Source organism: Garra rufa, chromosome 18, assembly GCF_049309525.1.
Source record: "Garra rufa chromosome 18, GarRuf1.0, whole genome shotgun sequence".
NCBI classification, from domain to species: domain Eukaryota; kingdom Metazoa; phylum Chordata; class Actinopteri; order Cypriniformes; family Cyprinidae; genus Garra; species Garra rufa.
The window spans coordinates 22,496,046-22,521,698 of record NC_133378.1 but is presented as its reverse complement, the minus strand read 5'-3'; the positions used below and the strand labels follow the sequence as shown (position 1 = coordinate 22,521,698).

The following is a 25,653-nucleotide window of genomic DNA, read 5'->3' as shown; positions in this document are numbered from 1 at the left end:
TATATTGTTTTATATGTGTGTATACAGTAGCAGTCAAAAGTTTCTGGATAGTAAGATTTTTAATGTTTTTATTTTATCCAAAACAGCAAAATAACTGTTTTCTAGTTGAATATATTTTAAAATGTAATTCATTTTTGTGATTTTAAAGCTGAATTTTCAGCATTACTCCAGTTACGTGATCTTTCAGAAATCATTCTAATATTCTGATTTGCTGCTCAAAAAACATTACTTAAAGTATTTAGGTTTCTTTGAGGAATAGAAAGCTCAGAAAAACAGCATTTATCTGAAATAGAAATCTTTTGTAACATTAAACATGTCTTTATGATCACATCTGATCAATTTAAAGCAACTTTGATAAATAAAGTATTAATTTCTATAATTTCTTTCCAGAAAAGAAAAAAAAAATGCTGATCTTTAGATCTTTCTAATAATCAAAGATCAATAATCATCAAAAAAATGCTCAGTGAGCAGAAAAGACAAACATTACAAATCTAACTGTTCAAAAACTTTAGACTGGTAATGTAATGACTTTTTACAATGCTTTTTTTGTGCTGTGTTGAGCCACCACTTAATGTCCCAAGCACATATTGGGTCCTAAAGCAAACCAGTTGAAAACCACCTAGCAAAACAGTCATGTTACCTTCTAAGTGGGTGGTCAGTTTCTTAGTCCACCGGAAAAGTCATAGTCTGCTATAGCAGTGAAGGTTTTAAAATATTCTTCCCATCTCTAAAGGCCCACCTCTCTTTATTCATCCACACTGAGATTAATATTAAAGGAGGGAGGTGTTTGATTGCAGAAAATGTGCAGGCTTCTTCGTTCGCCACTGGGGGGCTGCAAGTCTTGCCAGGTTGCCCGCTGCTGCTCACAGCACTTCAACTATCTGGAGCTTCACGCTGTCATTTGTCAACCCCGTGACAAGCCCGAGATAATACGCAGCAGGGCAGAGGAGCAGATAGCAGCCCTCACTCTGGTCATATATCAGACACCCTGAAACACAACACTCTGTGCTCTTTTTCTGCTTGTGTTTCAAAACCCAGTGAGCTGAAGTTTTGGGCATCACAGGAGCATTCGAACACAGCTTATCTTAAAGGGATAGTTCAAATAAAAAAAATCAGTTACTCAGTAGCATGTCATTCCAAATCTGTATGACATAAGGATGATTAAAGTACCAGATTTTAATTTTTAGGAGAACTCTATTAGTTAGGTAAATAAATACATTCCAAAAATTTGAGGTCAATAAGATTTTTATATATATATTTTTTTAATTAAAAACACATTAAAAACAGCAATATTGTAAAATATTACAATTTGAAATAGCTTTTCTATTTGAATACATTGTGTTCAATCTAAAAATGTGTTTATTCTGTTACTCAGTGTCTTCGAGTAGTTAAGCCCATAATATATGCATATTAGTGGGACAGTGGGATGTAAATATTAATTTTTCATTTTGTGTACAAATCCTTTTAAGAGCAATTTTAAATTTGATATATGTTTAAGCTATATCAGTTTTAAAATTTACACTACCAGTCAAAAGTTTTAGAACAGTACGATTTGTAATGTTTGTTGAAAGAAGTCTCTTCTGCTCACCAAGTCTGCTTTTATTTGATCCAAAATACAGCAAAAGCAGTAATATTGTGGAATATTTTTACTATTTAAAATAACTGCTTTCTATTTGAATATATTTTAAAATGAAATTTATTCCAGTGATCAAAGCTGAATTTTCAACATCATTACTCCAGTCTTCAGTGTCACATGATCCTTCGGAAATCATTCTAATTAGCTGATTTGTTGTTCAAGAAACATTTTTATTATTAATAATATTTCAAACTGTTTAGCATTTATTTCAGGATTCTTTGATGAATAGAAAGATCCAAATATCAGTATTTATTTTATTTATTTATTTATATTAATGAATACTTTTATTTAGCAAGGATGCTTTAAATTGATCAAAAGTGACATTAATAATGTCACAAACGATTTCTCTTTCAGATAAATGCTGTTCTTCTGAACTTTCTATTTATCACAAAAATCTGAAAAAAATCTATTCAGCTGTTTTCAACATAGTAATAATAAGAAATGTTTTTTGAGCAGCATCAGAATATTAGAATAATTTCTGAAGGATCATGTGACTGGAGTAATGATACTAAAATTCAGCTTTGAAATCACAGGAACAAATTACATTTTAAAATATGTTCAAAAAGATTAAAAAAATCGAAATTTGACTGTTTTTACTGTATTTTTGGATCAAATGCAGGCTAGGTGAGCAGAAAAGATGTCTTAAAAAAAAAACATTAAAAATCTTACTGTTCAAAAACATTTGACTGGCAGTGTATATAAAAAAACCCTGACAAAAGACTAATATTTCTTACACTGCATTACTAACATGGCTTACAAGATTAAAGGGTGTTACAAATGACATGCCATTTTAGAGCATTACTGCGGGATCTAACGGAATTCTCCAGATAAACTGTGGCACGGGAAAAAGAAATAAAATGGCACGCTCTTTCTTTCTGCAGCTGAAAGCGCTGCGGGCTAGTCGAAGGGAAGAGAGGCTCCGAGGGCCGTGTCGAGCGGCTGAGGGAGACGGGTGACAAGTGACCCAGAAGAGGGGATGATTCTGTCATTTCTGAGACAGTCACTGTCACTTTTATTCACATTTCAAAAAGAGCGATAGAAAAAGAGCAGGAATAATGAGGCCGTAGACCTGCAGGCTGAAAGAGAGAGAGGGAAAGCGAGGGATGATAAATAAATGAGGAGCAGCGGGGCTGGTGTGAGCATCCAAGGTCAGGGGTACATTTACACCTGTCCCTCAAGGCTGCAGGGCTGCAAAAGCACAACTTGAAATCAGATCGGCGAAGCGGCGTCCTTGACAGTGCAGCGGTGGCCTGGCTGGGTTACAGACGGGGAGGAGGGGGCAGCCCGCCTGCCCCAAACAACCTCCTGCGGGGTGCGCGCACACCACCGTCAAAAATACCAACAGTGGTGTAATCGAGGCCTGCGCTCATGCAGTATTTATTCAGCATCTCTATTATTCATCTCAGACAGACTGTTATACAGTTCGCTTCACACACGCTTCTCCAGCGTACATTAAAAAACTGGCCCACACACTCAGTTAAACATGCCAATGTGAATCGATACCCACAGGCTAATTGATCTTTTTTAATAGTCTCACTGACAGCATTAACACAACTCCTAATTTTAAAATTCCACCTTTTAGTATGTACATATATACTCACAAACATAAGCATTGATTTTAATAGGAAAAGGAACTGTGGCAAATTAAAGCCTCCTGAGATGGAATACTTCTTGAATGTTTATGTTCAGAAATCAAGTTCACCTCACTATGAAAAGTAGTGAGGTTTCTGCACAGCAGATCTTTTCGTTTTCCTTATATTTTAACATCTGAAGCGCAAAATGCTTTCAGGTACTTGGATCAAATTGAAGTCTCTAACCCAAGCTGACCAAGACTTTGTTTCCCCCCTCCTTTTCTTCTCCCTCACTGGGAAGATTTATTCCACAGGCCATAAACAGGATGCAGCTGCCCTGTTCTGCTGGAGGAGTTGGAATCCAGAGAGCTTTTCAGTGGACGACACAACGCCAGTGAAAATCCGGCCTTCTCTCGCCACATAATGAAGAAAGTTAACTTGTTCACTCACCACTTCATCCTCTGACCAGCACTTCTCAATCAGCTTGGGCACTGGTTTCTTCACCAGCCTCTGCAGGGCCTTGCCGGCATCATAGCTGCTCTCATGAAGCTGTGTGAAAGAAGACAGAGCACAAATTTACATTAATGACAGTTGTTTTGGAACTTTACCTGTACTGTAGTTTGCTAAAATAAACTTCAGTTAGCTATACTACCACATACTGTTTAAATACTGTCAAACAATATAATCATCTGAATATATAGTGCTAAAAAGTTAGGGTAAAAGTTTAAAAACTTACAATAATATTCAAAACTATAAAAACAAATAAAACTAGAACATACCCTAATTGAACCATGCGAGTCGACAAAACTAAATACAACTAGTAAATACGCTAACTTATCCCTAATGTCCTTCAGGTGACAATACTAAAATGTAATAAATCCAAAAAACACCCTAATTTAACCTTGAGTTGAGAATACTAAAAACTAAAAATAAAGCTAATTTTGTATCCTTAATTTTTAATACATTTAAATAAATTTTTAAATGACTATAAAAATTTGCTTGCTTTTTATTGTATTGTCTTTTATGGTTATTTTAATTAGATTAGTTAAAAATAAATAAATACAATGAATGAAAATTGAATAAAACTACAGAAGACCTACATTTAACTGTTGAAAACACTAAATACAACTAATGAACAATTGAACCCTAATTTCACACGAAAATATCAAAAACTAAAAAACAAACAAACTAAAAAACTTCCCAATTTAACTTCAAACACAAAATAAAACTAGAGAACACCTATTTAACATTAAAATATTAAATACACCTAGAAAATACACAAATATTTTGCCTAACTTGAGTCAAAATTAGTCAAATCTAATAAAATTCCATAATTTAACTGTAACTTAAAAAAACAAACTAGAAACATCCAAATTTAACCCCAACTTGAGTCAAAAACACTAAACTAGAAAACACTAATTTAACATTAAAACATTAAATACAACTAGAAAACCACAATTTTGTTTGCCTAATGTGTCAAAAATACTGAAACTTAATAAAACTAGAAAATACCCTAAATTTATCTGTAACTAAAGTAAAAAAAAAACTAGAAACCATCCCAAGTTACTAATTTAACATTAAAACATTAAACACAACTAGAAAATACACACACTTGTCTAACTTAAGTCAAAAATACTGAAATCTAATAAAACTAGAACATACCCTAATTTAACTGTAACTTAAGTAAATGTATATAAAAAAGGAAAAGAAAACATCCTACAGTAGCATACAAAACTGGACCATGAGAAAAAGCAATGCTACATTTTTAAGACACAAATACTGGATACTTGATACTGGAAGTATATTGAAAACAGCTAATGCAAAACCGTTACGCTAGCAGTGTGGCTACTTTTACCTAGTTATTACTCAGCTGATTGTTACAATGTGAGGTTTACTGTCATATCGGATTGCTGTTGACTCACTTTCCCAGCGTAAGGACAGCCTGAACACTGTAACAGTGATTGGCTCCTATAAACGTGTCAGATAGGGTGAGTTTGGACAGCTGGACTGGAAATCTGTAAGCCATTAAGTATTGAGCAGGCAGATGAGCTTGAACTCAAATAACCTAAAATATACTGCCAAAAAAACAGCCAAGCAAGCCTCAAGGATGACGCCGAAAAAACACTGCAATATGACTCAGAACGTCCAGACAAGCTGCTTATTATACAAGCTGTTAACAATGGAGCGTTTTGTCGCAAACTGATGTCACTGACTATTTAAAGGCCTAAAGTTTCCCAGTTTTGGTTGGTCTGGTTGAGGTGCTAAATTCTTTTTCCTGCACCTCCTTCCGTTCAAAACACAATTCAACATCAGCGATCATTACTAACATGGCTACAACAAAGCAGCTTGTCAGGTACCAGACTGAGGCACGAGTCGGCTCATGCTGAAAGCACATTGGAATTGCAGATGAGTGGAAAAAGGTCAGGAAACGGTGAACCTCAGCTCACATTAATTCTCAGCTTATCCACTTCTCAGTCAAAATGGAAATGTCATGTTTATTGCATTTCAGGTTCATTTGTCCAATGCTTCTCTTAAAGGCTAGAGAAGACAAGGAGAGGAATTGGTTTGATAATGGCTCGCAGGCTGTCCGACACGGGCGGCATTAGCATATCCTGCTGTACGTTCTGTACTTGACCAGTGGGGGCTGATAAATTCGGCTTTGCGAAAAGCTCAGCTGTCTGGGGCCACTGCACATTAATGAAGCCATGAATTACACCCCTCTTGTTCAGACATCTTACAATCGCAGACATCACTGAGGAGCTCTTCAACGCCAATTTACTGGCGTGTTTTGATGGCCCCTGGTGCCTGTGTCTTTCCCGAGGCGAGGCTGTGTTCAGAGAGCGGCAGCCTGTGGTGCACCGCTGAGAAGGTGAACAAATGTGAGTGAAAACGCTGAGGGATTTTTTTCATCTTTTGACAATTAGGCATGAAGCCTGCTAGGGACATCTTTCTTCACTGTGTCTCTTTGGTGCTGGGCACTTAATTGGCCAAGACAAATTGGGTTTAAGCTGCTGTACAGAGCAAGTAGAAGAAACTTGGATGCTCAGAAGAAAGACAGTACACACAGACAGACTTAAATGACTTTGAAGGTCAAAATAAAAACGTGTCACGACCGTAGACCACACGATTAATAAAACTGGGAAGTAAATAGAGCCACAAAACCTATGTAATAATCTCTTTTAGATGCAGGGTTCTGTAAAAACTATTTCCTCCTGAGCCTGAATGATTGGCTACATAGAAAATGGCTCTTCCTGAAACCTGTGGTCTCTCTGTTAAACCGCTCCGCTGCCTAGACCTCTTTATGGTTTTGACATTATGACATTTTATGGTTTGTTCAACCGTGAGTAATGTGACTGGCCTAATTCCTCTTTGTGTTTTTACTAAATAGCTCTACAGTAAAATGACAATAAATACTGGTAATAGCATAACAAAAACGCACTTGGACTGAATCACCACTTATAAAGCGGCAGATCAGATCAGTGCCTGAAAAAGCACTTTTATTATAAGGAGAACGTCATTTGATAGTAATGAGTCTGATAAATCGACATTCTGATGAATTAACATAGCTGTTTATTTTAGGGATGCACCGAAATGGAAATTCTTGGCCGAAACCGAAAACTGAAAAAGAGGAAACCAAGGCCGAAAACCGAAAAACCGAAAGAATTATGGCAATTATTAGTACCATTGCATTTATGGCTATGACTGTGTACTAATCTTACTAAAATCAAGGCATTGCAATTGCATATATTAATATTAAAGTTTCACAGAATAAATCAGTTATATTAATTTAAATCAAATATTATACTATTTAAATAACATATGCATATATTTTACTCATAGACTGTATAAAATATGGACGTAGTGTCCGTGACGTCACCCGTAGGTTTCTGAAGAGCGATTTTGAAGCCTATAGTGGGCGGGATTCACCGTCGCCATCTTGGAATCGCGTCATCGCGCGTAGCTCCCAGATAATCGAAAATTGGCAAAGAGGCGGGACGTGGGTGGAGCTGGGTGCTGAAACCACACCCATCTAGCACGACAGTGGTGAGAGCAGCGGCAATCCCCGTCACTCAAGTGGCCACGCCCTTAATTATGCAGAACACATTATCTTGTGGATCCCATCAGTTCACATTTACAACTCTACGTGTTTCTCTTCCAGCAGGAGGCGCTGTCAGAATGGTACACAAAGCAGCGCAGCAAATGACTTGCGCTCATATTTTTTCAATGGATAGACTTTTGAAGTTTCATCGCAATTCTTGTCTTTCAGTCCCCACATTTAAGACCACCTGAAATCATAATTAAGACTTTCTTAAACCCTAAATAAAACTGCAGTCATCAATGAAAATTAAGAGCTTTATTTAAGACTTTCAAAAACAAACCTTACACAAAATACGTTTCTTTTTATTTTTTTCCCACCATGTTCAGGGCACAAGAAAAATATTAGGGGACTAAATTAATATCAGCATATGAAGTATAACCGTCTCTCATTGTCTCTGAGAGAATGTAGCCTACGTCAGATGCTGAAAGCACTGTCAGTTTTTACTATCACTTTACCATATTGCGCAGTTTTCTCGTTTCTTGTGTGATATCCATTGGCTCACCTCCATGGTTTAAAACATAAATATTTATAAAAATACAGTATATAGAAAAGACATATCTTTAAAATATTGCGACGAAGCACCAACGTAAAGCCATTGTTTTTCACTCACTGAAAGAAGAATCCTGGGGATCAGCGGGTTGAAAGTCTAAATTGCAGTTTGAATGCAGCTTCAAAGGCCTCTACATGATCCCAGCTGATGAATAGGGGTCTTTAGCGAAACAGTCTGTCATTTTCTAAAAAAATACAAATTTATGTACTTTTCAACCACAACGCACCACTTCATGCATTGCGTAGTCACACTGTCACATGTGGAATAGGTGGAAGTATCGCCAGAGTGTTTACAAAGCGAACGTGCAAAGAAAGTCAAACACCCTTTACAAAAAAAAGGCCTGTCCAACATGATTATGTAATGCGTGAAGTAAAGCTAGTGCAAGATGAGCATTTGTGGTTAAAAAGTACTTTTTTTTTTTCTTTTTTTTTTTTAGAAAATTACCGTTTCGCTAGGTAAGAGCCTTATTTCTCGGTTTGGATTGTGTAGAGACCTTAAAAGCTGCACTGAAACTGCAATTTGGACCTTTAATCCGTTGGCTCCCATTGAAGTCCACTATAGACGGTTTCAACGGCAACAACATAAACAAACGTTACTGCGCATGCGCGCTTTTGTGGCCCAAACTTAACTTCCGGTAGTCATCCAAATAGAATCAATAACAACAGCTCCTTCAAGTCCTTCTAGAGTAGATTATTTTTTTAATAACAAGCGAAATATGTTGGCTGCTTAAATAAGACTGATTTATTATAAATGCAAACTCATCATCTGCCAGCAGGAGGTGCTTTAAGCACGAGAAACGAGGTTTCCCCGGTAATGGCCATAGACAAAGCAGCTCTTAATTTAAAAACGCTGCCTTATGCAGAATGAAATGAAAATGACATTTTCTAAAGACAGTCTTTCTTCAGAAATACAGTGATATAAAAACACCCACGCCTCGGTTTGATTTTTAAACGTGCATTACGTTTATTCAATGAAGTCTATTGGAAAATCAGTCGGTTTTTATATCGTGGTAGGTCGCCACAAATAAATAAATGTTTGGGAAACACATACCACAGCACAATAACCTGAGACCAACTTCATTACTCATTATTAGCTGCGTTTGTAGCCCGCGACACTAACCAGACAGATAAACAAACACAGACCGGAAGTTAACTTAGGTCCAGGCGCGTGCGCCCGATGAAACCGTCTATATGGAGAAAAATTCTGTAATGTTTTCCTCGAAAACCTTAATTTCTTTTCGACTGAAGAAAGAAAGACATGTACATCTTGGATGACATGGGGGTGAGTATATTATCAGGAAGAATACAGAAAAATAATAATTAGTCTTAGGTAGCACGGGTATATTTGTAGCAATAGCCAAAAATACACTGTATGGATCAAAATTATTGATTTTTCTTTTATGCCAAAAATCGTTAAGATATTAAGTAAAAGATCATGTTCCATGAAGATATTTTGTACATTTCCTATTGTAAATATATCAAAACTTAATTTTTGATTAGTAATAAGCATTTCTAAGAGCTTCATTTGAACAACTTTCATATCAACGGAAGGCTTATTTACTCAGCTTTCAGATAATGTATAAATCTCAATTTCAAAAATTGTGTTCCAAATTTTTTTGGTTTTGTGTTCCAGAGTCACATTTTTTTAAATTATATGCTTTGGCATAGAAGCTAATCACTATCAGAAGAAGAAAAAAAAAACAAAACAAAACAAAAAAAACTTTCCTTTCTCAGTTTCTCACATCTAATTTTAGTATAAGCAAAACCAGCCCCTCTAATTTTAAATCTGGAGTAAAGGTCAGTCATGTTGTCAACTTACAGTGTTTAATGCGTTAAGTGTAGTGTCGTCTCGCGAGGCGGCAAGGCAGCCGTCCTCTGTTGACCCCCCATCACACATCCCTGCAAACGCTGCCATGCTCCTGCCAACCAAAGAGAGAGGGAGCATTGATGAAGTCGAAGCTGACAGTGACACATTGTACGACATGACTGAAAAGCTTCGGCTGGCAGTGGGGCTTACCTGGCTGCCCGCAGGTACATGAGCAGGTCACAGTCGTTGACCCCCGGCATCCAGACCAGCTCCTCATTCTCTGTCACGGTCTGACCTCCAGGAGAGGGAAAGGGCTGGAGCTCTGGCAGCTTGGCCTAATTTGGCAAAGAGCAGAGAGGAAGGACAGCTGCGGTCACAACACAAATAGCACTAGCGATGAGTGCTAAATATCAATTTTCAAATTCATTTAATCTCCACACGCATCGAGCCGACGGAGGGGTGCGAACAATCACGGATGATTAAAAGACCTTGCAGCATTATGCAGCTGTAGAAATATTATGTTTAAACTTTTCTAATACAACGCAGGCCTTTTTTGTGTCTTACCAGTAGGTCATGCGATGCCTAACGCCCCACTATGATCAAGCATAAGTAACAGACACACAATACTGTTTTGTTCAGGGTCGGAAAGATTTTTCATGCTTTTAAAAGAAGTCTCTTATGCTCACCAAGGCTGGGTTTATTTAAAAGTTAAAGGGATAGTTCACCCAAAAAGGAAAATTCTGTCATTAATTACTCACCCTCCTGTCGTTCCAAACCCATATGAACCCGTTCATCTTCGGAACATAAGTTACGATATTTTTGATGAAATCCAAGAGCTTTCTGACATTTTCTGCATGGACAGCAATGTGATTACCACGTTCAAGAGCCAGAAAGGTAGTTAAGACATTGTTAAAATAGTCCATGTGACATCAGTGATTCAACCCTAATTTTATGAAGCTACAACAATACTTTGTGCTCAAAGAAAACAAAAATAACTACTTCCGTGACTTTTTCCGATGCTTTTCCCAGAGTACCGCATCTCGGAAGAGAAGAATTGTTGAATAAAGTCATTATTTTTGTTTTATTTGGGCACAAAAAGTATTCTTGTAGCTTCATAAAACTGCGGTTGAACCACTGATGTCACATGGACTATTTTAAAAGATGTCCTTACTACCTTTCTGGGCTTTGAAAATAGAAGTTGCGTTGCTGTCTATGCCAGGTTAGAAAGCTCTTGGATTTCATAAAATATCTTAATTTGTGTTCTGAAGATGAACAAAGGTCTTACGGGTTTGGACATGAGGGTGAGAAATTAATAAGAGAATTTTAATTTTTGGGTGAACTATCACTTTAAGACAACTGTTTTCTATTTCAATATCTTTTAAAATGTAATTTATTCCTGCGCTGGCAAAGCTGAATGTTTTATAGCATTATGCTGATTTGGTGCTCAAGAAACATCATCAATATTAAAAAGAGTTGTGTGGCCTAATATTTTTCTGAACAGTATTAAATATTTTTAGGATACTTTGATAAAATGAAAATGGTTACATAACATCATAAATATTTTGATCAATTTAATGTGTCCTTGCTGATTAAAAGTATGTATTTAATATTTATCTTACTGACCCCAAACTAGACATGTACGAGATATAGCAGACACACTTAAGAGCTCAGAATAGCATTAGCATGCTTTTACCCGTGTTTCTTGTACATCGTGTCCTGAAGCCCTAGACTAAACTACTCAGTAAAATGCTGCCAGGGTAAAATACAAAAATTATGCGCTCAAATAAATCCAAAGATCTAACCTCAAAAGTCATTTCCTAACACATAACTAACATTTGTTACTAAAGTCTTACAGATCCGTTCCGCGTTGGATCAATATCCATGGTGTGCTAGCCTGTAATGGCCGGCCCTGCAGAGCTTTATTACCGCAAACTTCATCTAAAGTCATTTGAAGTAACCCTGGGCAGAGGTCATGCCGCTGGTTTCACTCCACATGATAACTCGAACGGATCTCAGGGAGGATATACACTATAAAACATCTGACATTAATTGCTTAGTGGCGCTCGGTCTTTTTCATCGTGTGCCATCTTCTTTAGCGATCTTCCTTTTGGCTTTTCAATTTCAGACCGCTGTGACCGTTCCTAATTCCCATAAAACACTGCTGAATGTGTCTAATAAATCCCAAACCCTCCGAGCAGCCAATTTCCAAACACACTATTCCATATGGACGCTGCACTGCATGAAAAATCCATCAGCCATCTTCTTGAATGCACGATGAGGACAAGTCTTCGAGTTAAGCATGCAGGTGACAGAGGACCAGCGGTAATATCTAAGCAGTCCTTGCGCTTGTCAATCAAGCCGCTGCTTAACATGAGCTTCGGATATCGCCGTTCAATCCACACCACAAGCTTTTAATAAGCAATGTCAGGGCAGACAAGGTTTCGGATAACATGCTAAGCATTTGTAAAGAGACATACCTGGTGACTGGGACCGACTCGAATCTCCCCTTGTGTACTGTTTAATCGCCTGAGGAAGAAAAGAGAGAGAGAAAGAACAAAAAATAAGTTGGTTATGAAATCATATGTGGTGTTCAGCTATATGAGCCATTCTACAGATCTATTTCCACAAATTTGTATGTATGCAAATTGTATAATATCCAAGGTAAACATTTCTAGTACTTGTGCAGTTAATTCTCATATTGTATTTTCAGAAAGTTTTGGAATGTTTTCTTATATATAATATTATTCCTCTCCCCAAATTTGTCACTACCGAAACACATATATGTAATATATAATCTAATAAGAAGGGTTAAATTGAGCCGTTACTGTTTTGCTTACATCTTTCTTGTAAATATATTTTTTGCTATTTTATTAAAAAGCTTTCGAGGTAAATCAATAATTATAATTTTAACAATATTTCAAGCATGCTTTATGAGATGTGTTGCATTTTAAACCCAAATTGTCTTTGCAAAAGACAAAAAGTTGATCATACTGATTTTTAAACTTAAGGATTCAATAGTCTGAATATACATTGAACCAAACACTATCATAGCATCTTAGTTGATAATTTAATATACTTTATATTTGACAAAACACGTTTTGACAGCACACTTTCGGTCTGTTTCAGTAGCGTCCACATCACATTACAGAATTTTAACTTTCATACTAAAACACTAAAAATTTACATAACTAAAATTGTGTTTATTTTCCCCAAATAAAGGAGAATATGTTCTCTTTTGTTATACCAAGATGGTGATGATTTGTTTCAGTCGTAACTGTTGCGGTACTGATCATTTTTGATACTTTTGGTCCCGGCTCAAAAATGCTAATCAGCACATGGTTAGCTAGCAGAGATCTGAACAGTTATAAACACATAAAAAAAAAAACTTAACTTTATGGAATAACATAACAAAAAATGTCACTATTGAAAATGTACCAAATGTTTTGGTCGTGACTGTTATGGTAGCGACAATTTTAGATACTTTTGAACTTAGCTCAAAGATGCTAATCAACACATGGTTAGCTAACACAGTTCTGAACAGTTGTAAACACATAAAAACTAAATTTTATGGTAAAACACCTCAAAAATAGAATGTCGCTATTGAAACTTTACCAAATGTTTTTGGCCGTGACTGTTTCGGTACTGACAATTTACCATAGTTTTGAACCTAGCTCAAAGATGCTAATCAGCACATGGTTAGCTAGCACAGTTCTGAACAGTTGTAAACACATAAAAACGACAAACTAAATTTTATGGAATAACTCCCCAAAAAATGATGAGACTACCAAAACTTCACTAAACGCTTCGGTTGTGGCAGTTTTGGTAGTGACAATTTTAAATACTTTTGAAAAAAGCTTAAAAGGAGGCTAATCAGCACATGGTTAGCTAGCACAGTTCTGAACAGTTGTACACATATTAAACAAAATTTTAGGGAATAACACTTAAAGTGTGCTTAATTGAAAAAAAAAATTAGGGTTCAGGACAGCCATCTCCCAACTGAAAATACTAAACAAATGACGATTTTATATACATTAAGCTTATTGATATTTTAAATATCACTGTGTTTCAATAGATAAAAGAAGGATCTTAGTAAACACCTAAGAGTTGAATACTTAAATGCTTTTTAAATGTTTTTTTTTTTTGTTATGGGGCAGCAGTTTGCACACAGTGTACCAAGTATAGGCAAGCTCTTGGAGTTAAGTACAGTGCTAGTCATCAATAGTTACTTGGGACTTAAATTGTATTAGCACTAAAAGCCCAGATTGTTAACCTTCAGATTATAACAACCTTTCAGCAGCTTTATTTACAGGTTTTTACCTCTCTAAAACACTTTCAACGCCCTGACGGTGCTTTTAGAGTATTATACGGCTTTAGCAACACAATGCAATAATCACATTAATGCATGATTCACATTAATGCACAATAGAGCCTAAGAGGAAATGGTGTGGATTTACATCTATAGACCGAACAAAGGCACAAAAGGTGGTGAAGAGCGCAGTTGACGCGTCTCATTGTTTTTGTGGAGGTACACTACAAAAGCCCCCAAAAGGCCAGATGATAAGCAGGGGGAGAGGAGCCCTGAAATGGCTGCTGTTACGAACCCGTGGCAGTAACCATGGCAACTACAATTTAATAATAGTGTTCCGATCTCCAGCTGCAGTGGATTAAAGAAAATGACAAGATGTTCCTTTTGAAAAGCCTTCCCCGCTCCGTTGCCACGGCAACAGCGCTGATTTTCATATAGCCAGGAACAGAGCGGGGCCCAGAAACTGTCACTATGATTTGCGTCCAGAGTAGCTCTCGCTCCACCGCCGGGCTGGCTGCCCGAACCTGGCTGCAAAGTGAGGAGAGGTTAGGGCCTCAAATCATATCCCCCTTCATCTGGGTACATTTCATAAACAACCCCTCGCTCTCTCCCTCTGGCGCGATCCACTAAAAACACCAGCTCTGTCAATGGAGGAAATTCCAGACTGAAACAAATATGGCAGACAGATGAAGCGGCAGACAGGCCTGCATTAAAAGCTTTTCAGCATTGAGCTGTTTAAAGTTTTAAGAGTCGGATTCTAATGCTCGTGACTCCTATAATGAAAGACAAATCCACATGAAATAAATCGCCGGGCAAGCATTATGGCGCTCTTGTCTGAAACCGAATCTGCTGCGAGATGACGGCGATAGCGGAGGGGAGAAATCACTCGGCTGGGTTCCTAAACATTCTGCAGGCTCTGCATTTTCGGAGGCTCTGAATCAGGCAGCAAAGCACACAAAAGCTGGAGAGAATGATCTGAAGGCTGCCACAGTAAGATCACATACAGAACAATCTCTCCAACATGTGTCAAGAGAAAATTTAACTAGTGGAAGAAAAAAAAAAATCATTGTGTTTTCTATGGAATGATTCAATTGTGTTACAATAATAGAGGTTACAAGAGATATATTAAGATAAAACTACCTCAACATGTCAATAACATATTAACAATAATACTTTAAAAAAAATCAAGAATTAAAAATGTGTTACATTACATTTCTGAATGGATCCTTTTCACAAGACTGTGATGACGCATTTATATTTTGATTAAAAAAAATTACATACATTTATAACACTATACTTTATATTATATTTATATAAGTTAACGCTAATGCAAGGGTGTTTCTTATACAGCATCTATAGGAGGGACTGTAAATATGACATTGTTCTCTCTACAAAATTTTCTCCCTTTTTTGAACATTGTGAATGTAAATGGGAATGCAAAAATACATATTTGTGGTACTCTCCCATTCGCTGCTCTTGAAGTTTACCCAACTGTGATGACTTCCGCTATTGAGAAACCCAGAAAAGTGAAAAGGTCAATTACAGAATTACATAGTTTTGAATTTATATTAACATTTATGCATTTTCTGTGAATCAAACCCATGACTTTAATGTTGCTAGCATTATGCTTTATTGTTTGAGATATAAGAACACTTTGATCTGAATAATTCAAATGTATACTATTGAATAACATTATTAAAATGGATATTGCATCTTTAATTCTGTACAGAAACACAATCTATAAAACTTATTAGGTCACTGTTAGGACAGGCAAATATTAACTTAGATTAATCATTATTAAACCTATTAATAAATAATCCATTTTAATGCACCAACTAAGATTTCCAGACAATCCTGATTATTCGACTATATGTTTAATGATAAAAATTTAACTAAATGGTTTCTAGGTATTTGTCTGAAAAACTGTAGTATAAATAAATTTAGCATAAATGCTAAATGCTACAGCTTATCACATAAAATACTGTAATTATATTCCATTACTCCTCTAATACATTTAATACATGTCTACATTAATATCATGTGACCCTGGACCACAAAAACAGTGTCATTTTTTAATAAATAAATAAGCTTTCCATTGATGCATGGTTTGTAGGGATAGGACAATATTTGGCAGAGATACAACTATTTGAAAAAGAAAATCATCTTTAAAGTTGTCCAAGTGAAGTTCTTGGCAATGCATATCACTAATCAAAAATTAAGTTTTGATATATTTACGGTAGGAAATTTACAAAATATCTTCATAGAACATGATTTTTTCTTCATATCCTAATGATTTTTGGCATAAAAGGAAAATCGATAATTTTGACCCATAGGATGTATCTTTGGCTATTGCTACAAATATACCCATGCTACTTAAGACTGGTTTTGTGGTCCAGGGTCACATATAATAAATTCAATATGAATACACCACATTTCTGACACAATACAATGGTGCAGTGACATAAATGACGACGATTTGTAGATTGCAAAGCCTTCGGAATTTAATTTGCGCAGTGTTTCTCCGGGTTCGTCAGCGTTGTTTCATCCAGGTTTTAGCTAGTTTAAATCAGTCATTCGTGTTCTTTGTGTTTTGAGGAAAATTAAATTTAATAGTTATTTTATCGCCCAGCCCTAGCTTTTACTCATGTTTCTTGCACATTCAGACAATCCTGACATTTCAACTATGAACTTACACACTATGTAATATTACACACTTTTCACCAAAAAAAAAACTCTGACCACATGACGAAGTGAAAAGTTCATATGAAGCGACAAGCTAAAATTTAAACATTTATCTTATTAAGAGCTTGACTCAACATGTGTAAACACTTACGCAGGGACGTTTCCTGGCTTGACATCCCTGAATCAAAAGGTCAGAAAATTGCACTGGACGGGCAAATGAAAAATACCAGCGTGATATTCCTGAGACACATGTTTTAAAAAAAGTCTAAGATCACATATAATGCTATCTTGGTGTGCCTTCATGCTTATAAAACTTACACCAACATAAACATCTTAAATGTGACCCTGGACCACAAAACCAGTCTTAAGTAGCACAGGTATATTTGTAATTGCTAAATTATCGATTTTTCTTTTATGCCAAAAACATTAGGATATTAAATAAAGATCATGTTCCATGAATACACTTTGTACATTTTCTACTATAAATATATTAAAACTTCACTTTTGATTAGTAATATGCATCGCTAAGAACTTAATTTGGACAACTTCAAAGGTGATTTTCTCAATATTTTGATTTCTTTTTTTTGCACCAGACTTTCAAATCTGGCTAAATATTGTCATAACAAACCATACATCAATGTAAAGCTTATTTATTTCGATTATTTCAGTAGATATAAATCTCAAATTCAAAAACATTTACCCATATGACCAGGGTCACATATGAACATTTTAAATGTGCAGTTTTTGTGGTACTCCTTACAGAAAATGCTTAAGTTTAGGCTTTACGTTTATGAAATAAACCAAGAGACAAATCTTAAATACAATATGTACTTTACATGTCCTTTAATTGCAAAAGTAGCCTACCTCTAGCACATGAAGCGCTGTCAACACAAGCACAACATCCTGCATATTTTGACTCGACCACGCGTACGGCAATCAAGCCTGACCACGCCCCCTCCATCAATATCCTCCAATCACCGCACGACTCCGAAACGCTTATAACACACTAAATAAACACAGCGAGCGTCCCAACTTTATTTACACACCTCCTAAAGCCTTCAAAACAACGAATGCTTTCATTATAACATCTTAAAGCGAGCGCAAAGCACCCAACTCCATCCTACGCCATGCCACCCCGACTGTAAACACAATACAGCGCAACGTTACTGCGAATTCATAACACGACCGAATCTATATTACATTAATTCTGTTAAAAACAAAGTTCAAGTCGATAATGTCAGACAATTCGCTTTGCAAAAACACGAATGTAAAAGCACCCTGCAAGGCTGACGTTAGCACAGACGGCTAATGCTACTGACAGCAACATATAAACAACCGGACAGCGCGATTGTCAACTGTCAACGCGATTTAAAGCGCGGACAGCTGTTTGTAAAGACAAACACGTATATAACGTTACAAGAGACGAGCGAGGCGGTACGTAACTTAGCGTGACGCGCGCCGATCCCTTAACAGGTGAAGACGGGCATGCTAACGTACCTGCGCGGACTGAACAGGTCGTCCATGTCGGAGCCAGAGCTGCTGTTTTATTTGACAGAGTGAGGAATTAAGCGTCCTCTCGCACCTATTTGTGTAGGTACTCAAAATGGAGGCTCGCGCATTCAGGCAGCTTTTTACACTGAGCTTGTGCCGTGACCGACAGACAGCACTGAGCATGTGCCGCGACCTCACACACACACGCAGAGGAATCACAGCCCATCTCTCCTGCTCACACACACCATGCTGCTGCTGCTGCATACCAAACAAGCGGGAGGAGGGAGTCGAGAGGGCGATAGACTGTGATTGAGTGGGGGACCCGTGAAGGGGGCTCCCAACCAGCAACTCAACACCAATTCCTCCTGTGTTTATCAGCCGCAGCATCTTATTACCCCTCAAGCTTCCCCTCGCCTCTCCCTGGGCTCCTAATGCACCCCATTATTGGAGCATCACATGACTATGGTAATGGGTCCTACTGTAATCCTGCTTTTTTTTTCTCCCCTGACACAAGCATCCAGGCTATGATTGTTATACACAAAGGAATGGGGGGTTTAACTATTCATTCTCAATATGCTTGGACATTTAATAGAGATGTCACATTATGAGCGTGGAAGTGATTTTTTGGGGGGGTTGATATTGTACTTTTAAATATATTTTAAAACGCATACATTTGTAAATGAATTAAATTTAGTCACTATAAAAAGACAGTAAGACATACATATTTGTGGGACAGTGGGATGCAAATATTAATTTTTCATTTCGTGTACAATTCCTTTAAGAGCAAATCTGGAATGTTTTAATATTTCTTTATATATTTAAGTTACATCAGTTTTAAATTTACACTTAAGATTTAATGTTTTTTTTTTTTAAGAATTCCCTTCTCACAAAGCCTGCATTTATTTGATCCAAAATGCAGTAAAAACAGTAATATTGTTAAATATTTTTACTGTTTAAAATGACTACTTTCTATTTGAATGTATTTAAAATTTTAATTTATTCCTGTGATCAAAGCTAATTTTTTAGCATCATTACTTCGGTCTTCAGTGTCACATGATCCTTCAGAAATCATTCTAATATGCTGATTTGCTGTTCCAGAAACATCATTATTATTATCAATATTTAAAACAGTGGAATACTTTTTTTTTCAGGATTCTCTGATAAATAGAAAGATCCAAAGATCAGCATTTATCTGAAATAATATAGTGTATAATGCTTTTTAACATTATACACTATACCATTCAAAAAGCTTGGAGTCAGTATAATTTATTTTTTTGGGGGAGAATTTTTTTTAAAATTAATACTCTTATTTAGCAAGGATGCTTTAAATTGATCAAAAGTGATAACGACTTTTATAACGTTACAAAATATTTATATTTCAGATAAATGCTGTTCTTCTGAACTTTCTATTCAAAGAAACCTGAAAAAAAAATTCTACTCTGTGTGTTCAACATAAAAATAAATGTTTTTTGAGCAGCAAAACAAAATATTACAATGATTTCTGAAGGATCATGTGATTGGAGTAATGATGCTTTAATTCATTTAACAGAAATAAATTACTTTTTAAAATATATTCAAATGGAAAACAGTTATTTGAAATAGTAAACATATTTAAAAATGTAACTGCTAAAAAAAAAAATCTTTTGACTGGTAGTGTATGTCTAAATAGTTTCTTTATTTAAAAAGTAGCCTTTAACTTCAAACATACAGCCATTTTAAATCAAATCATTGTTGTTTGTACTGTAATACAAGTAGACAGAGACAAGGCCGTCAAATATTTAATGGACATTCGAGCAAAACCTGGATGATTGCTACAGTAGGTAATAACCTTTGAGAGGTGTCTTACGTTACATTATTAATACTACAACACTGTAACTAGCATGTCAGACTTAGTCATGCAGAAAAAACATCCTACAACATACATTTCCTGTCATGTACTGGTATTTTAAATTTATTATAACATGTATCTGTGAGAAAAGGGCTTAAAAAAGACCAAATAATGAGTCTTCACAAAATAAAAATGTAACAGCTCATTTTTTCGTTTTAAGCAAGCTTAAAATCAGAATCCAAAAATCATTATATTTTATGGTCAAATATTAAAGTATACTACCAGTCAAAAGTTTTTGAACAGTAAGATTTTTTATATTTTTAAATAAGTCTCTTCTGCTCACCAAGCCTGCATTTATTTGATCAAAGTACAGCAAAAGCAGTGCAATTTTGAAATATTGAAATATTTTTAGTTTTCTATTTAAGCATATTTTTAAATGTAATTTATTCCTGTGATTTCAAAGCTGAATTTTTATCATAACTCTAGTCACTAGTCCTTCAGAATCGGTCTAATATTTTGATTTGCTGCTCAAGAAACATTTATTATTAGTTGTAGTAGTTTTAGTATGTTGAAAAATCTGAATAGGTTTCAGGTTTCTTTGATGAATAGAAAGTTAAGAACAGCATTTATATGAAATAGAAATATTTTGTTACATTATACATGTCTTTATCATCCCTTATTATATTAAATTATACTGACTCCAAGCTTTTGAATGGTATATAGTGTTACAAAAGCTTTTTATTTCAGATAAATGCTGATCTTTGGATCAAATAAATGCAGGCTTGGTGAGCAGAAGAGACTTGAAAAACAGGAACATATACATTTGTGCAATTTATAATGTAAAATCAAAGTGATAAAACTCCCTAAAATGCTGGAGATGGAAAAATACAGACATCCATTGTCATAGACAGGCTATAAAACAGAAGACTGTATTCTTCATGATTTAATCTATTCTTCAAACTGCCTTCATGCACTACTGGCCAATTTAGAGTGAATAAAGCAAACCCAGCAACGGCACACCTGATACGAATCATAAAACCTCTATTTGTAAAATATAAAATATTGCAACAGGATCTGAAGACAGAACATGCCTGAGGAGGGCTGATTATTGAAGTCAGTAAAGGCTTACCTAGTTTCTGGGTTATATCCTAAGATGTAGAAGAAAGAGTCGATTCGTGCTTTGAACTCCCTGGCAGCAAATATGTCAGAAAAGTGTGAAATGTTACATTTCCCCCTGCAAAGAAAAAGAGCAAACAAATCAGTGTCACGGTGCAAATACATTTGCAGATTTCCTCTTAAAGCAATATTCACCCAATGTTACCACGTGCTGTTATTTTGCCTTTTTCTTGTGTGTAAATCATAATCATTTTAATTTTGAGATAGATCACAGTATCACTGTATAGTCGTATTATTAACACCCTTTCCATTCATCCTTTTTAGACGAACAAAAGGTGACAGACACCACAGGCTTTTCAAACAACGGAGGGCGAATGGTGACATTTTTACAATCTCCCCTTTCCTCACTGTACATTTCCAACGTCAGGCGCTATCAAAATAATAGGCATCAGTGTTTTTGCACTGGTTCAATACCTTGCTCATAAGATGAAAGGGACGTGAGGTTTGGAGCAGGCATTACGACATGCTAGCGGAATTCATTGAGTTTATCTAAAGCCCTGTAATAAGTCAAATCAAAGGGCTCTCTGTGCAGCAGAAGTTGCAGCTAATTTGCCCTGAAATCAGTGGTTCAGAGCTGTGGCTTAGTGTGCTGCCTCCAGATGGTTTCAGTTAAGACAGAGGGAAGGAAAGGAGGGAGGAAGAGAAAGAGAGAAAGAGGGGGAAAATACATCACATGGGTAAAGACAGACGGAGAAGGTCTGGTTTCTTGACAATAAGCATGCCTGTACTCTTTTTCCTGAGCCTCATCGCTAAAGAACGTAATTGCTTTCAGCAACGTTTTGCATGCAGAATCGCTGTGAAATGGTAGTCTGTAGTGACTGAGACGGCCACTGCTGTAGTAGAGAGGATCAAAATGTCCGTTTACAGCTCTTAAAGACTCTAGTCTTACATCCCACAGCATCTGTACCTGCCAGAGGTTTCTTTAATGAATATAAATCATGGGAGCTAGGGCTGGCTTTTATTCACAATGCATTTGCGTATTCATTAGAGTAGTTTAACGAGTCGCCGGAAAACCACCAATAGTGTAAGAATGCCAGCCTAAGACATGTTTAATAACTTTTGATTTAAACTTGTGGTACAATTGTGTTTTAATAGTAATAAGTTTGATTTATTTCCATTAATCAGTTCAAACGTCAAAACTTTAAGCAGCTATTTGTTTGTCATCCAAAACGGCCAAGCAGGATATTATCTTGAATAAAGAAAAAAAACTACATTTATTATTACTACTACCCAAAAAGACCCCATGTAGAATTTTCCATGAAAACATAACATACACATAACATACAATAACAATATACATATAATGTTACACATAACTATGCATTGTTATACTGGTGCATATATGAAAATATTATTTAAAATAATACAAATAAATACAATAAAAATAACTGTTGTTAATGCAAAAAAAACATAAAAATATAAAATAATATAAACAAATTGGACATCTATCAATCAATCTATAGTTAATTTAAAATATTATTATAAACATATTAAAATAAGTAAATAAAATAAATAAAAAATATAAAATGTCTTCAACTTGTCTTTACATTTCTATATCTATCTTTATATGTGTGTGTGTGTGTGTGTGTGTGTGTGTGTGTGTCTTCAACTTGTCTATATATTTCTATATCTCTTTATATCTATATTTGTTATATATATAAAAATAAAAAAATAAAAAATAAAAATAAAAAACAAAAATAAAAGAAACTAAAAAATAATAAATAAAAATATATAAAGTATATAAAATGCCTATATTTTTATAATGTCTATAAAAATGTCTTCAACTTGTCTATATATTTCTCTCTTTATATGTATATATACACACGTTAAATTTAAAATATATATTTGATATATTTAATTACATAAAATAGATAAGCTAAACAAAATATCTTATATATATATATATATATATATATTATATATATATATATATATATATATATATATATTATATATATATATACACACACACACACACACACACACACACACACACAGATAGATGATATATAATATATAATGTATTATATGATATCTATCTGTATCTATCTATAAATATATAAAAATAAATATTCTTTGTTGTCTTCATTCCATCCTCAACCTCCAAACTTGAATCAAATTGGAAATATATATCCTCAAAAGGCTAAAAATATTGAGATTGAGCGGTATATCATGTTGAATATTGAGAGGTTTTTCCTCTATTAGGTGAATCTTATTTGCCACTTCACTGCTGTGGATAAATGAATGAATTCCTAAGCACAGGTAAAAGTAATTGTGTGCATTACCTGAGGGCAGCAGCATGATAGGTGTCCACATAGTCTGAGATGAAGAGCTCTCTGCTCTTAACCACGGGATCAGTAATAACCAGCTCGCGACCAGAGTCTGCAGAAAGAGACAGAAAGCAGACGCTAAGCGTGAGAGGCATCCAGACAGTCGCTAATAAAAACGTGCACACACAATAAACGCAGGCGAGACACAAAAGAAACCAGACAGATGCGCAGACACACTCACAGCTTATGAAATATGACTATTATAAACTCAGGGCTCTACAGTCCATTTCGATCGCATTTGTGACAGAAAACTACCGCGTGCGACTATGAAAAAAATATTTTGGATATATTTGTGTTTGCGCTGAGGGGAGCTTCAAAGGTTTCTACGTGTTTTTGCAATGTTTCACGGACATATCTCACGAATCCTTTCATAAACAAAGTGTAGAGAGAGTGTAAATTGATTGTGCAGTGTAGAGAGCGTTGATTTTAATGGAACTTAGTGAGATCGCGATGAACTAAGACTTTAGCTTTTAATGATTTTTAAGTGAGTTTGTGAATGAGATATTGAATTAATACAGTTAAATAAACAAGAAGTTAATATTAAGTGATTTACATTGTCTGACTATAACATGAATGACCTGATTTTGCTCTATTTCGTCGTCAAAAAAGTCTGAAACAAGTCACAACTGAGCCGCTGCGCATCTCCATTTTAAACACATCGGTGTTTATGAACGAACGTGCATTTTTAAACAAATCTAGTAGGTCAATGATTTAATTTCCCATTCATAAAGAGTCACTTGCTTTATTCCTGAATGAATCAGCTGTTCGAACGAATCAAATGAATGATATGATTCAGTAAACAAATCAGTGACTTGTCGCCACCTACTGGCAGACTTAGTTTCATTTTTAAAGTACCTTTTCAGTTATTTAAATATTTTCTAATATTTCCTTATTCAAAATGTTATATTTAAAACATTATTCTCAACATGAATTTAAGAATTTGATTGCACTCATGCCATCTCTGAGCATATGAAAATACACCTACAAGATTGGTAACTTATTTTTATTCTATTGTTTTAATAAAGTTGCCAAAAATATCATTACAAAGGTACAAATATCAGATTTTTTGATTATAGATTAGAGAGTGCTCCTGAAATTTTGACTGTGCTCCTAAATTTTTAAGTTAAGAGCACAAGTGCTCCTAAAAAGAAATGCGTAGAGCCCTGCTTATAACACAATAAAAGCAACAGTACATCAGCTTATAAAAATGGACAATAGAATGAAAACGAATTAAGCAATGAATTTCAATTCGAAAAACAAAACATAAAACCTTTAGGCAAATATTTCAATGACAAATGTCACAAAGATCCACTGGCCGCCATGTCAGACTAGTCAGCGGTGCAGCAGGTGGCGGCGGCTGCTGCTCTCCGGCAGGCTGGCAGAAACGCAAGCCGCCTTAATGCTTTATTAGAATGTGGTGTGAATCAAAGTGCCAAAGCCCGGCCGGCCAGAGCCCCCCAGCCTGTTATTACTGCCTGATGTGTGTATCAAGCTCAGATTTGCTGCTGATAGTCAGGAGAATGAGAGCTCCGAGGGCACATTACACTGAAAGTTATTTGCACTTCACGGCCCCGCCGTCGCTCTTGAGGGAGCGTTACCAGGGAAACAAGGGCAGGAGGGTGGTATTTTTTTCCCGAATCCACATTCATTTGAGATGCCGTTCTCTATGAAACTTCACAAACCAATAACCAGGGGTGGTTACATAAATGATGGCAGACGAGGACCCTTGTTTTTCAACCATTACGTACCGTTTTCATTGTTGCGGTCCTGCACCAGGTGCTGGTAGACGGAGTCAGGTACCTCAGACTGACGGTAGTACCATTTCACATTCATTAACAGATGGTCCCGTTTACTCTGAAAGAGAGGAAAAAACACATTTGTTAAAATAAACAAACATCGTTTGTTCGTTAACAGCGTCGCAAATTGAGCTCTTGGCAAACGTGAGCCGGTGCCACAACTGGGTTTATAGTCGTTCTTGTCGTCCTGTGCCAAAAGCCCTGGGTGGAACAAAGTCAATTAAAAAGGGATTGAAGGCATTTAATTCTTTAATAAAGTAAACAGCTTCATGGTCATGTGTGAAGGAACATCCATGGTGCATATTTAACTAAAATTGAACCAAAAATGAGCCTGGCTTTGTCTAGTCAAACACACCCCTCTGTCTTTTCCGCAGCTGCACTT

General features: G+C 35.8%; 1 protein-coding gene across 6 annotated transcripts in view; it reads right to left on the bottom strand.

Moving 5' to 3' along the window:
* The window catches only part of rerea (arginine-glutamic acid dipeptide (RE) repeats a), a 179,617-nt gene that overhangs the window by 25,701 nt on the left and 128,263 nt on the right, over positions 1-25,653 (bottom strand). For 4 of the 6 annotated variants that reach the window (XM_073822583.1, XM_073822584.1, XM_073822582.1 and 1 more), the window contains 7 exons: positions 25,224-25,329; positions 23,431-23,527; positions 21,099-21,203; positions 12,140-12,188; positions 9,873-9,997; positions 9,675-9,774; positions 3,658-3,756 (listed from right to left, as the gene is read on the bottom strand). In XM_073822583.1, coding sequence (XP_073678684.1) covers positions 3,658-3,756; positions 9,675-9,774; positions 9,873-9,997; positions 12,140-12,188; positions 21,099-21,203; positions 23,431-23,527; positions 25,224-25,329 — 681 coding nt within the window. Of the gene's footprint in view, positions 1-3,657; positions 3,757-9,674; positions 9,775-9,872; positions 9,998-12,139; positions 12,189-18,147; positions 18,341-21,098; positions 21,204-23,430; positions 23,528-25,223; positions 25,330-25,653 lie in introns of those variants that run through there. The other 2 variants (XM_073822587.1, XM_073822586.1) reach the window with 2 other exon arrangements.